Here is a 13,771-nt window from a genome sequence, read left to right as displayed (position 1 = left end):
ATATTTATTCAGGAACAAAGATAACACCACTTACAACTGGTATTTCGTATAGCTTAGGATCCTAGCATCTTGTTTGTCAGCTTGCAAAGTGAAAGTAAAATGTGCTCCAGCTCCACACACAGTGAGCAGGAACTTCCTAGTTCTTTTTTTTTCACAGTGCTTTACTGGCAACATAACACTATTGCTGGATACTGAAAACCATGCACTATTAGACAGTAGTAAATGGTAGTTGTTGCAATATATAGAATAATAAGCATTACTCCAACACCCCCAGTCAACAACTACTTATCCTGTTAGTCCCATAGTGGTTCTGAATTCTTCAAATTTGGCTCTTGAAAGTGGCTTTGTCATAATATCAGCTATCATATGCTCAGTCTCACAATAAACAAACTTAATTTTGCCATGTTCTATCAAATCACGCAGGTGATGATGTTTAACGTCAATGTGTTTGGTTCTCGCATTGATCTTCTCACTGCATACAAGTTTAATGCATCCTTGGTTGTCTTAATAAATCACCATCAGTTCAGTTGGTGGCTTATCAAGATCGCCTAAATTGGTTTAACCAAATTACTTCTTGACTTGTGTCGGCTGCAGACACATACTCTGCTTCTGTAGATGACAAGGCTACAGACACCCGTTTTCTGCTAGACCAAGAAATTGAACTTTCTCCAAGCTTGAACAAATAGCCGCTTATAAATTTACGATCGCTTAAATCATCAGCCCTGTAGGCATCCACATAGTCTGTGAGATTTTTGTAGTTTGCAAATGAGATTCTCTTCACCTTCTTTGATATAACCCTCAGGTTGAGTCAAGTACAAGTCCTCTTCAATGTCACCATTTAAAAGGGCAGTTTTGATGTCCAAATGTCCAACAAACATCTTTTATACAGTAGATATTGGCATTAGAGTCCTGAATGTGGTCTGTTTTGAAGATAGCAAGCTGTAATGATTGCTTCATCCCAAAATGTTGGCAGATCTGTGTCAAATATCATGCCTCTTCCACTTTCACAAAGTGCCCGCTTCCTCTTTCCGCGACACCATTTTGTTCAGGGTTGTATGGTACAGTGATCTCAAATACAATTCAATTTTTCCTTAAAACGCTTTGTGTCTCATTACTTGAATATTCAGTTCCATTATCTGCACGCAGAATTTTTGGCTTTCTCTGAAATTTGTCATATACAGTTGATACCAGAAGTATACATACACTATACAAAATGACACATCTCAATATCTTACATGAAATCAGAATAAACCTTTCCCGTTTTAGGACAATTAGGATTATACCTTAATGTTTAATATTTGCCAAATGCCAGAATAATGAGAGAGAGAGAATGTTTTAAGGCATTTTTATTACTTACTGCAAAGTCAAACATTTCCATCCATTTCATTAGTATTTGGTCCCATTGCACTTACACTGAATGACTTGGGTCACACATTTGGGATCTCCTTCCACAAGCTTCTCACAATAGTTGGTGGAATTTGGGCCGATTCCTCCTGACTGGTGTACCTGATCCAGGTTTGTAGGTCGCCTTGCTCGGCGCTCGCAGCCTTTTCAGCTTTGCCCAAAAATTTTCAATAGGAATGAGATCAGGGCTTTGTGATGGCCGCTCCAAAACATTGACTTTGTTATTCTTAAGCCACTTTTTACCATTTTGGCAGTATGCTGTGGGTCATTGTCCATTTGGAAGATCCATTTCCGCCCACGCTTTAACTTCCTGGCTGATGTCTTGAGATGTTGCTTCAATATTGCCACATAATCTTCTTTTATCATGATGACATCTATTTTGTGAAGTGTAGCATTCCCTCCTGCAGCAAAACAACCCCACAACATGATGCTGCCACTCCCATGTTTCACAGTTGGGATGGTGTTCTTAAGCTTCCAAGCTTCTCCCTTTTTCCTCTAAACGTCACTATGCCCAAAAAGTTCAACTTTAGTTTCACCAGACCACAGGATATGTCTCCAAAAATTAAGGTCTGTGTTCCTGTGTGCATTTGCAAACATTAATCTGGCTTTTTTCTGTTTCTTTTGGTGTAATGGCTTCTTCCTGGCAGAGCGGCCTTTCAGCCTATATTGATACAGTACTCGTTTCACTGTAGTCAGAAGCTTCCAAACACATGACATCATCATACGGTTAGTCCAGAATTGTTTAAAGGCACAGTAATCTTAGTGTATGTAAACTTTTGACTTTGCAGTAAGTAATAAAAAATGCCTTTAATCCTTCTCTCTCTCTCATTATTCTGGCATTTGGCAAATCTAAAAAATGATGGTAATCCTAATTGACCTAAAACGAGAAAGGTTTATTCTGATTTCATGTCAGATATTGAGAAAAACCTGCAGATGTGTCTTTTTATATAGTGGAAGGAAACTTCTGGTTTCAACTGTACTTCAGAGAGATATATTTCAAGTTTCTCTGGAACTTCATCTTTACTGTGAAGCAAATAGACAGTTGTATATCTTGAATAATCATGGATAAATGTGAGAACATATCTCTTCTTTCCAGGAGTTTGAGTTCTCATTGGACCACAAACATCTGTGTGTATGAAGTCCAGCAGCGGTTCTGATTTTGTAGTACTATTCTTAGAAATGGATTTTCTTGACATTTCCCTTTTAGACATTTCATTGTTTGATTACACAGATCGTTATCTAATTTTCTTATTGCTTTTCCGTCTCTATGTGCAAGACGCCTGTGCCAAATATTATAGAGTAAAAGATTTCTCGATGGCTGCGATTAGTACCGGAAGGTAATAAAAGAGCAGCACAAATCCGGTGCTGACCCTAGATGCCGGTGGCAGGTACAGGTGCATTTTACTAATAAACTATTTAATGACCGGACGTTCCATAATTAGCAGACGTAGCTGTGGCCAAGGATGTGCTCACTTTGCTTACAATGCAGCTTTATATTTTCTGGTTTTTGTCTTATTTTATCATTGTTGAGATGGAATATATGATGTGGGTTTTTTATTATTTTCCATGCAGGAGAATTATTTGATAAGCATGCAAGTTCCCACCACTCACTGTTCAACACAGAGACTGCTGTGAACCCGAAGACAACCCTGAGACGAAGAAGGACTATAATTGGCTTCTCTCATCATCAGACCCAAGATCAAGAAGAGCATAAGACATCTGCACTTTCTGAGTCAACCCCCAAAAAGTCCACATCAGGTATGCCCCCACACCTCCCACTCCTATTCATTCTGTTATAGTTTCTATAAAGAAAACTGCTAGGATTTAAAGGAGCTTTCATTAAATAGTGAGGCCAGACAGTGGTGTAGCTCTACATCATGCAGGGTGAATAGATATGAGCAAATTGTTTGAAAAATTTGCCAAAAATTTTAATACTGCAAAGACTCTAACTGCCTGAAAAAAACTGTATTCAACCCCTTTTTGAGTTTTTTAATGCAAACACAGCCTCAAGAAACATCAACCTATCTGATTAGGAGAAAACAAGATGGTAACCAGCAGCCTATTTAACAGCATATGGCAGTATCAGACTACTTAGGTTACTTACGTAGTTGGTCCAAACATATCCCTTTTCGGGGACAGATGTTGGCCTTGCTGGTGTTTTATACACAGGTAGTGCAAACCGAAAGAGCAATGACTTTGTCATAAAGGGGGCAAAAATTATCCATGTTTGGGATGAATTAAGAGATTTCTTCTTTGCTTTTTCTCAAGCTGTCCAAAAGTTATCCCTTTATTTAGGGAGCAGAATCAGGTGTGCTGTTTCTCAACTAGGAATTTAAAAAAATCTCACTTTTTGGGATCTGCAACAGGTTTGCTATTCTCAAAATATTTTAAAAATTATAATGGCTTATCAAGCGTCCAAAAATTGTCCCTTTATTTAAAAAACAGAAACAGGTTAGCGGTTTTCAAAATGAAGAAGCAATGGCTTGTCACCATGCTGGTAAGAAATATCCTTATATTTGGAGTTGTTTCATATTTGTGTACCCTGAAGAGAGTATGTTACCCACCAGCCGTATCGCATAGCCATACAACACACTGAACAAGCAGAGGAGATATAGGTGTAGGCATCTAGAGGCAGTGGCAAAAGCTGAACAGTACAAAAATAACAGAGGGCATGGCATTGTGGCAATACAGGTCAGTAATGGCAGCCCCAGCATTGTGGCAATACAGGTCAGGAATGGCAGCCCCAGCATTGTGGCAATAAGGGTCAGGAATGGCAGCCACAGCATTGTGGTAATACAGGTCATCAATGGCAGCCCCAGCATTGTGGTAATACAGGTCAGCAATGGCAGCCCCAGCATTGTGGCAATACAGGTCAGCAATGGCAGTCCAAGCATTGTGGTAATACAGGCCAGCAACTGGCAGCCCCAGCATTGTGGTAATACAGGCCAGCAATGGCAGCCCCAGCATTGTGGTAATACAGGTCAGCAATGGGCAGCCCCAGCATTGTGGTAATACAGGTCAGCAATGGCAGCCCCAGCATTGTGGTAATACAGGCCAGCAATGGCAGCCCCAGCATTGTGGTAATACAGGCCAGCAATGGCAGTCCCAGCATTGTGGTTATACAGGTCAGCAATGGCAGCCCCAGCATTGTGGTAATACAGGCCAGCAACGGCAGCCCCAGCATTGTGATAATACAGGTCAGCAATGGCAGCCCCAGCATTGTGGTAATACAGGTCAGCAATGGCAGCCCCAGCATTGTGGTAATACAGGTCAGCAATGGGCAGCTCCAGCATTGTGGTAATACAGGCCAGCAATGGCAGCCCCAGCATTGTGGTAATACAGGTCAGCAATGGCAGCCCCAGCATTGTGGTAATACAGGCCAGCAACGGCAGCCCCAGCATTGTGGTAATACAGGCCAGCAATGGCAGCCCCAGCATTGTGGTAATACAGGCCAGCAATGGCAGCCCCAGCATTGTGGTAATACAGGTCAGCAATGGCAGCCCCAGCATTGTGGTAATACAGGCCAGCAACGGCAGCCCCAGCATTGTGGTAATACAGGTCAGCAATGGCAGCCCCAGCATTGTGGTAATACAGGTCAGCAATGGCAGCCCCAGCATTGTGGTAATACAGGTCAGCAATGGGCAGCTCCAGCATTGTGGTAATACAGGCCAGCAATGGCAGCCCCAGCATTGTGGTAATACAGGTCAGCAATGGCAGCCCCAGCATTGTGGTAATACAGGCCAGCAACGGCAGCCCCAGCATTGTGGTAATACAGGTCAGCAATGGCAGCCCCAGCATTGTGGTAATACAGGTCAGCAATGGGCAGCTCCAGCATTGTGGTAATACAGGTCAACAATGGCAGCCCCAGCATTGTGGTAATACAGGTCAACAATGGCAGCCCCAGCATTGTGGTAATACAGGTCAACAATGGCAGCCCCAGCATTGTGGTAATACAGGCCAGCAATGGCAGCCCCAGCTTTGTGGTAATACAGGTCAGCAATGGGCAGCTCCAGCATTGTGGTAATACAGGTCAACAATGGCAGCCCCAGCATTGTGGTAATACAGGTCAGCAATGGCAGCCCCAGCATTGTGGTAATACAGGTCAGCAATGGCAGCCCTAGCATTGTGGTAATACAGGTCAGCAATGGCAGCCCCAGCATTGTGGTAATACAGCCAAGCAATGGCAGCTCCAGCATTGTGGTAATACAGGTCAGCAATGGCAGCCCCAGCATTGTGGTAATACAGGCCAGCAATGGCAGCCCCAGCATTGTCGTAATACAGACCAGCAAAGGCAGCCCCAGCATTGTGGTAATACAGGCCAGCAATGGCAGCCCCAGCATTGTGGTAATACAGGCCAGCAACGGGCAGCCCCAGTATTGTGGTAATACAGGCCAGCAATGGCAGCCCCAGCATTGTGGTAACACAGGTCAGAAATGGCAGCCCCAGCATTGTGGTAACACAGGTCAGAAATGGCAGCCCCAGCATTGTGGTATTACAGGTCAGCAATGGCAGCCCCAGCATTGTGGTAATACAGGCCAGCAATGGCAGCTCCAGCATTGTGGCAATACAGGCCTGCAATGGCAGCCCCAGCATTGTGATAATACAGGTCAGCAATGGCAGCCCCAGCATTGTGGCAATACAGGCCAGCAACGGGCAGCCTCAGCATTGTGGTAATACAGGCCAGCAATGGCAGCCACAGCATTGTGGTAATACAGGCCAGCAACTGGCAGCCCCAGCATTGTGGTAATACAGGCCAGCAACGGGCAGCCCCAGCATTGTGGCAATACAGGTCAGCAATGGCAGCCCAAGCATTGTGGTAATACAGGCCAGCAATGGCAGCTCCAGCATTGTGGTAATATAGGCCAGCAACTGGCAGCCCCAGCATTGTGGTAATACAGGCCAGCAACGGGCAGCCCAAGCATTGTGGTAATATAGGCCAGCAATGGCAGCCCCAGCATTGTGGTAATACAGGCCAGCAATGGGCAGCCCAAGCATTGTGGTAATATAGGCCAGCAATGGCAGCCTCAGCATTGTGGTAATACAGGCCAGCAATGGCAGCCCCAGCATTGTGGCAATACAGGCCAGCAATGGCAGCCCCAGCATTATGGTAATACAGGTCAGCAATGGCAGCCCCAGCATTGTGGCAATACAGGCCAGCAATGGCAGCCCCAGCATTGTGGTAATACAGGCCAGCAATGGGCAGCCCAAGCATTGTGGTAATATAGGCCAGCAATGGCAGCCTCAGCATTGTGGTTATACAGGCCAGCAATGGCAGCCCCAGCATTGTGGTAATACAGGCCAGCAATGGGCAGCCCAAGCATTGTGGTAATATAGGCCAGCAATGGCAGCCTCAGCATTGTGGTAATACAGGCCAGCAATGGCAGCCCCAGCATTGTGGCAATACAGGCCAGCAATGGCAGCTCCAGCATTGTGGTAATACAGGCCAGCAATGGCAGCCCCAGCATTATGGTAATACAGGCCAGCAATGGCAGCCCTAGCATTGTGGCAATACAGGCCAGCAATGGCAGCCCTAGCATTATGGTAATACAGGCCAGCAATGGCAGCCCCAGCATTGTAGTAATACAGGCCAGCAATGGCAGCCCCAGCATTGTGGTAATACAGGCCAGCAACGGCAGCCCCAGCGTTGTGGTAATACAGGCCAGCAACGGGCAGCCCCAGCGTTGTGGTAATACAGGTCAGCAATGGCAGCCCCAGTATTGTGGTAATACAGGCCAGCAATGGCAGCCCCAGCTTTGTGGTAATACAGGCCAGCAATGGCAGCCCCAGCATTGTGGTATTACAGGTCAGCAATGGCAGCCCCAGCATTGTGGTAATACAGGCCAGCAATGGCAGCTCCAGCATTGTGGCAATACAGGCCTGCAATGGCAGCCCCAGCATTGTGATAATACAGGTCAGCAATGGCAGCCCCAGCATTGTGGCAATACAGGCCAGCAACGGGCAGCCTCAGCATTGTGGTAATACAGGCCAGCAATGGCAGCCCCAGCATTGTGGTAATACAGGCCAGCAACTGGCAGCCCCAGCATTGTGGTAATACAGGCCAGCAACGGGCAGCCCCAGCATTGTGGCAATACAGGTCAGCAATGGCAGCCCAAGCATTGTGGTAATATAGGCCAGCAATGGCAGCCTCAGCATTGTGGTAATACAGGCCAGCAATGGCAGCCCCAGCATTGTGGCAATACAGGCCAGCAATGGCAGCCCCAGCATTGTGGCAATACAGGCCAGCAATGGCAGCCCCAGCATTGTGGTAATACAGGCCAGCAATGGCAGCCCCAGCATTGTGGCAATACAGGTCAGCAATGGCAGTCCAAGCATTGTGGTAATACAGGCCAGCAACTGGCAGCCCCAGCATTGTGGTAATACAGGCCAGCAATGGCAGCCCCAGCATTGTGGTAATACAGGTCAGCAATGGGCAGCCCCAGCATTGTGGTAATACAGGTCAGCAATGGCAGCCCCAGCATTGTGGTAATACAGGCCAGCAATGGCAGCCCCAGCATTGTGGTAATACAGGCCAGCAATGGCAGTCCCAGCATTGTGGTTATACAGGTCAGCAATGGCAGCCCCAGCATTGTGGTAATACAGGCCAGCAACGGCAGCCCCAGCATTGTGATAATACAGGTCAGCAATGGCAGCCCCAGCATTGTGGTAATACAGGTCAGCAATGGCAGCCCCAGCATTGTGGTAATACAGGTCAGCAATGGGCAGCTCCAGCATTGTGGTAATACAGGCCAGCAATGGCAGCCCCAGCATTGTGGTAATACAGGTCAGCAATGGCAGCCCCAGCATTGTGGTAATACAGGCCAGCAACGGCAGCCCCAGCATTGTGGTAATACAGGCCAGCAATGGCAGCCCCAGCATTGTGGTAATACAGGCCAGCAATGGCAGCCCCAGCATTGTGGTAATACAGGTCAGCAATGGCAGCCCCAGCATTGTGGTAATACAGGCCAGCAACGGCAGCCCCAGCATTGTGGTAATACAGGTCAGCAATGGCAGCCCCAGCATTGTGGTAATACAGGTCAGCAATGGCAGCCCCAGCATTGTGGTAATACAGGTCAGCAATGGGCAGCTCCAGCATTGTGGTAATACAGGCCAGCAATGGCAGCCCCAGCATTGTGGTAATACAGGTCAGCAATGGCAGCCCCAGCATTGTGGTAATACAGGCCAGCAACGGCAGCCCCAGCATTGTGGTAATACAGGTCAGCAATGGCAGCCCCAGCATTGTGGTAATACAGGTCAGCAATGGGCAGCTCCAGCATTGTGGTAATACAGGTCAACAATGGCAGCCCCAGCATTGTGGTAATACAGGTCAACAATGGCAGCCCCAGCATTGTGGTAATACAGGTCAACAATGGCAGCCCCAGCATTGTGGTAATACAGGCCAGCAATGGCAGCCCCAGCTTTGTGGTAATACAGGTCAGCAATGGGCAGCTCCAGCATTGTGGTAATACAGGTCAACAATGGCAGCCCCAGCATTGTGGTAATACAGGTCAGCAATGGCAGCCCCAGCATTGTGGTAATACAGGTCAGCAATGGCAGCCCTAGCATTGTGGTAATACAGGTCAGCAATGGCAGCCCCAGCATTGTGGTAATACAGCCAAGCAATGGCAGCTCCAGCATTGTGGTAATACAGGTCAGCAATGGCAGCCCCAGCATTGTGGTAATACAGGCCAGCAATGGCAGCCCCAGCATTGTCGTAATACAGACCAGCAAAGGCAGCCCCAGCATTGTGGTAATACAGGCCAGCAATGGCAGCCCCAGCATTGTGGTAATACAGGCCAGCAACGGGCAGCCCCAGTATTGTGGTAATACAGGCCAGCAATGGCAGCCCCAGCATTGTGGTAACACAGGTCAGAAATGGCAGCCCCAGCATTGTGGTAACACAGGTCAGAAATGGCAGCCCCAGCATTGTGGTATTACAGGTCAGCAATGGCAGCCCCAGCATTGTGGTAATACAGGCCAGCAATGGCAGCTCCAGCATTGTGGCAATACAGGCCTGCAATGGCAGCCCCAGCATTGTGATAATACAGGTCAGCAATGGCAGCCCCAGCATTGTGGCAATACAGGCCAGCAACGGGCAGCCTCAGCATTGTGGTAATACAGGCCAGCAATGGCAGCCACAGCATTGTGGTAATACAGGCCAGCAACTGGCAGCCCCAGCATTGTGGTAATACAGGCCAGCAACGGGCAGCCCCAGCATTGTGGCAATACAGGTCAGCAATGGCAGCCCAAGCATTGTGGTAATACAGGCCAGCAATGGCAGCTCCAGCATTGTGGTAATATAGGCCAGCAACTGGCAGCCCCAGCATTGTGGTAATACAGGCCAGCAACGGGCAGCCCAAGCATTGTGGTAATATAGGCCAGCAATGGCAGCCCCAGCATTGTGGTAATACAGGCCAGCAATGGGCAGCCCAAGCATTGTGGTAATATAGGCCAGCAATGGCAGCCTCAGCATTGTGGTAATACAGGCCAGCAATGGCAGCCCCAGCATTGTGGCAATACAGGCCAGCAATGGCAGCCCCAGCATTATGGTAATACAGGTCAGCAATGGCAGCCCCAGCATTGTGGCAATACAGGCCAGCAATGGCAGCCCCAGCATTGTGGTAATACAGGCCAGCAATGGGCAGCCCAAGCATTGTGGTAATATAGGCCAGCAATGGCAGCCTCAGCATTGTGGTTATACAGGCCAGCAATGGCAGCCTCAGCATTGTGGTAATACAGGCCAGCAATGGCAGCCCCAGCATTGTGGCAATACAGGCCAGCAATGGCAGCTCCAGCATTGTGGTAATACAGGCCAGCAATGGCAGCCCCAGCATTATGGTAATACAGGCCAGCAATGGCAGCCCTAGCATTGTGGCAATACAGGCCAGCAATGGCAGCCCTAGCATTATGGTAATACAGGCCAGCAATGGCAGCCCCAGCATTGTAGTAATACAGGCCAGCAATGGCAGCCCCAGCATTGTGGTAATACAGGCCAGCAACGGCAGCCCCAGCGTTGTGGTAATACAGGCCAGCAACGGGCAGCCCCAGCGTTGTGGTAATACAGGTCAGCAATGGCAGCCCCAGTATTGTGGTAATACAGGCCAGCAATGGCAGCCCCAGCTTTGTGGTAATACAGGCCAGCAATGGCAGCCCCAGCATTGTGGTATTACAGGTCAGCAATGGCAGCCCCAGCATTGTGGTAATACAGGCCAGCAATGGCAGCTCCAGCATTGTGGCAATACAGGCCTGCAATGGCAGCCCCAGCATTGTGATAATACAGGTCAGCAATGGCAGCCCAAGCATTGTGGTAATATAGGCCAGCAATGGCAGCCTCAGCATTGTGGTAATACAGGCCAGCAATGGCAGCCCCAGCATTGTGGCAATACAGGCCAGCAATGGCAGCCCCAGCATTGTGGCAATACAGGCCAGCAATGGCAGCCCCAGCATTGTGGTAATACAGGCCAGCAATGGGCAGCCCAAGTATTGTGGTAATATAGGCCAGCAATGGCAGCCTCAGCATTGTGGTTATACAGGCCAGCAATGGCAGCCCCTGCATTGTGGTAATACAGGCCAGCAATGGGCAGCCCAAGCATTGTGGTAATATAGGCCAGCAATGGCAGCCTCAGCATTGTGGTAATACAGGCCAGCAATGGCAGCCCCAGCATTGTGGCAATACAGGCCAGCAATGGCAGCCCCAGCATTATGGTAATACAGGCCAGCAATGGCAGCCCTAGCATTGTGGCAATACAGGCCAGCAATGGCAGCCCCAGCATTATGGTAATACAGGCCAGCAATGGCAGCCCCAGCATTGTAGTAATACAGGCCAGCAATGGCAGCCCCAGCATTGTGGTAATACAGGCCAGCAACGGCAGCCCCAGCGTTGTGGTAATACAGGCCAGCAACGGGCAGCCCCAGCGTTGTGGTAATACAGGTCAGCAATGGCAGCCCCAGTATTGTGGTAATACAGGCCAGCAATGGCAGCCCCAGCTTTGTGGTAATACAGGCCAGCAATGGCAGCTCCAGCATTGTGGCAATACAGGCCTGCAATGGCAGCCCCAGCATTGTGATAATACAGGTCAGCAATGGCAGCCCCAGCATTGTGGCAATACAGGCCAGCAACGGGCAGCCTCAGCATTGTGGTAATACAGGCCAGCAATGGCAGCCACAGCATTGTGGTAATACAGGCCAGCAACTGGCAGCCCCAGCATTGTGGTAATACAGGCCAGCAACGGGCAGCCCAAGCATTGTGGTAATATAGGCCAGCAATGGTAGCCCCAGCATTGTGGTAATACAGGCCAGCAATGGGCAGCCCAAACATTGTGGTAATATAGGCCAGCAATGGCAGCCTCAGCATTGTGGTAATACAGGCCAGCAATGGCAGCCCCAGCATTGTGGCAATACAGGCCAGCAATGGCAGCCCCAGCATTGTGGTAATACAGGCCAGCAATGGCAGCCTCAGCATTGTGGTAATACAGGTCAGTAATGGCAGCCCCAGCATTGTGGTAATACAGGCCAGCAATGGCAGCCTCAGCATTGTGGTAATACAGGCCAGCAATGGCAGCCCCAGCATTGTGGTAATACAGGCCAGCAATGGGCAGCCCAAGCATTGTGGTAATATAGGCCAGCAATGGCAGCCCCAGCATTATGGTAATACAGGCCAGCAATGGCAGCCCCAGCATTGTGGTAATACAGGCCAGCAATGGGAAGCCCAAGCATTGTGGTAATATAGGCCAGCAATGGCATCCTCAGCATTGTGGTTATACAGGCCAGCAATGGGCAGCCGAAGCATTGTGTTAATATAGGCCAGCAATGGCAGCCTCAGCATTGTGGTAATACAGGCCAGCAATGGCAGCCCCAGCGTTGTGGCAATACAGGCCAGCAATGGCAGCCCCAGCATTATGGTAATACAGGCCAGCAATGGCAGCCCTAGCATTGTGGCAATACAGGCCAGCAATGGCAGCCCCAGCATTATGGTAATACAGGCCAGCAATGGCAGCCCCAGTATTGTCGTAATACAGGCCAGCAATGGCAGTGCCAGCATTGTGGTAATAAAGGCCAGCAATGGCAGCTCCAGCATTGTGGTAATACAGGTCAGCAATGGCAGCCCCAGCATTGTGGTAATACAGGCCAGCAATGGCAGCCTCAGCATTGTGGTAATACAGGCCAGCAATGGCAGCCCCAGCATTGTGGTAATACAGGTCAGCAATGGCAGCTCCAGCATTGTGGTAATACAGGTCAGCAACGGCAGCCCCAGCATTGTTGTAATACAGGCCAGCAACGGCAGCCCCAGCATTGTGGCAATACAGGCCAACAATGGCAGCCCCAGCATTGTGGTAATACAGGTCAGCAATGGCAGCTCCAGCATTGCGGTAATACAGGTCAGCAACGGCAGCCCCAGCATTGTGGTAATACAGGCCAGCAACGGCAGCCCCAGCATTGTGGCAATACAGGCCAGCAACGGCAGCCCCAGCATTGTGGTAATACAGGCCAGCAATGGCAGCCCCAGCATTGTGGTAATACAGGTCAGCAATGGCAGCTCCAGCATTGTGGTAATACAGGCCAGCAACAGGCAGCCCCAGCATTGTGGCAATACAGGCCAGCAATGGCAGCCCCAGCATTGTGGTAATACAGGCCAGCAATGGCAGCCCCAGCATTGTGGTAATTCTGGCCAGCAACGTGCAGCCCCAGCATTGTGGCAATACAGGTCAGCAATGGCAGCTCCAGCATTGTGGTAATACAGGCCAGCAATGGCAGCCCCAGCATTGTGGCAATACAGGTCAGCAATGGCAGCCCCAGCATTGTGGCAATACAGGTCAGCAATGACAGCTCCAGCATTGTGGTAATACAGGCCAGCAATGGCAGCTCCAGCATTGTGGTAATACAGGCCAGCAATGGTAGCCCCAGCATTGTGGTAATACAGGTCAGCAATGGTAGTCCCAGCATTGTGGTAATACAGGTCAGCAATGGCAGCCCCAGCATTGTGGTAATACAGGCCAGCAATGGCAGCCCCAGCATTGTGGTAATACAGGCCAGCAACTGGCAGCCCCAGCATTGTGGTAATACAGGTCAGCAATGGCAGCCCCAGCATTGTGGCAATACAGGCCAGCAATGGCAGCCCCAGCATTGTGGTAATACAGGTCAACAATGGCAGCCCCAGCATTGTGGTAATACAGGCCAGCAATGGCAGCCCCAGCATTGTGGTAATACAGGCCAGCAATAGGCAGCTCCAGCATTGTGGTAATACAGGCCAGCAATGGCAGCCCCAGCATTGTGGTAATACAGGTCAACAATGGCAGCCCCAGCATTGTGGTAATACAGGCCAGCAACTGGCAGCCCCAGCATTGTGGTAATACAGGCCAGCAATGGCAGC

The 13,771-nt window shown here is 49.4% G+C and overlaps 1 protein-coding gene across 6 annotated transcripts in view; it reads left to right on the top strand.

The window, feature by feature from the left end:
• The window catches only part of NHSL2 (NHS like 2), a 521,573-nt gene that overhangs the window by 487,409 nt on the left and 20,393 nt on the right, over positions 1-13,771 (top strand). For all 6 annotated transcript variants that reach the window (XM_073639613.1, XM_073639616.1, XM_073639615.1 and 3 more), the window contains one exon: positions 2,977-3,162. In XM_073639613.1, the coding sequence (XP_073495714.1) occupies positions 2,977-3,162 (186 nt within the window). The remainder of the gene's footprint in view (positions 1-2,976; positions 3,163-13,771) is intronic.

The sequence above is a fragment of the Phyllobates terribilis genome, unplaced genomic scaffold (genome assembly GCF_046119375.1).
Source record: "Phyllobates terribilis strain yellow unplaced genomic scaffold, ASM4611937v1 Scaffold_7__3_contigs__length_470593459, whole genome shotgun sequence".
NCBI classification, from domain to species: Eukaryota; Metazoa; Chordata; class Amphibia; order Anura; family Dendrobatidae; genus Phyllobates; species Phyllobates terribilis.
Note: the sequence above shows the minus strand (reverse complement) of the source record. Positions and strands in the feature narration are given on the sequence as shown.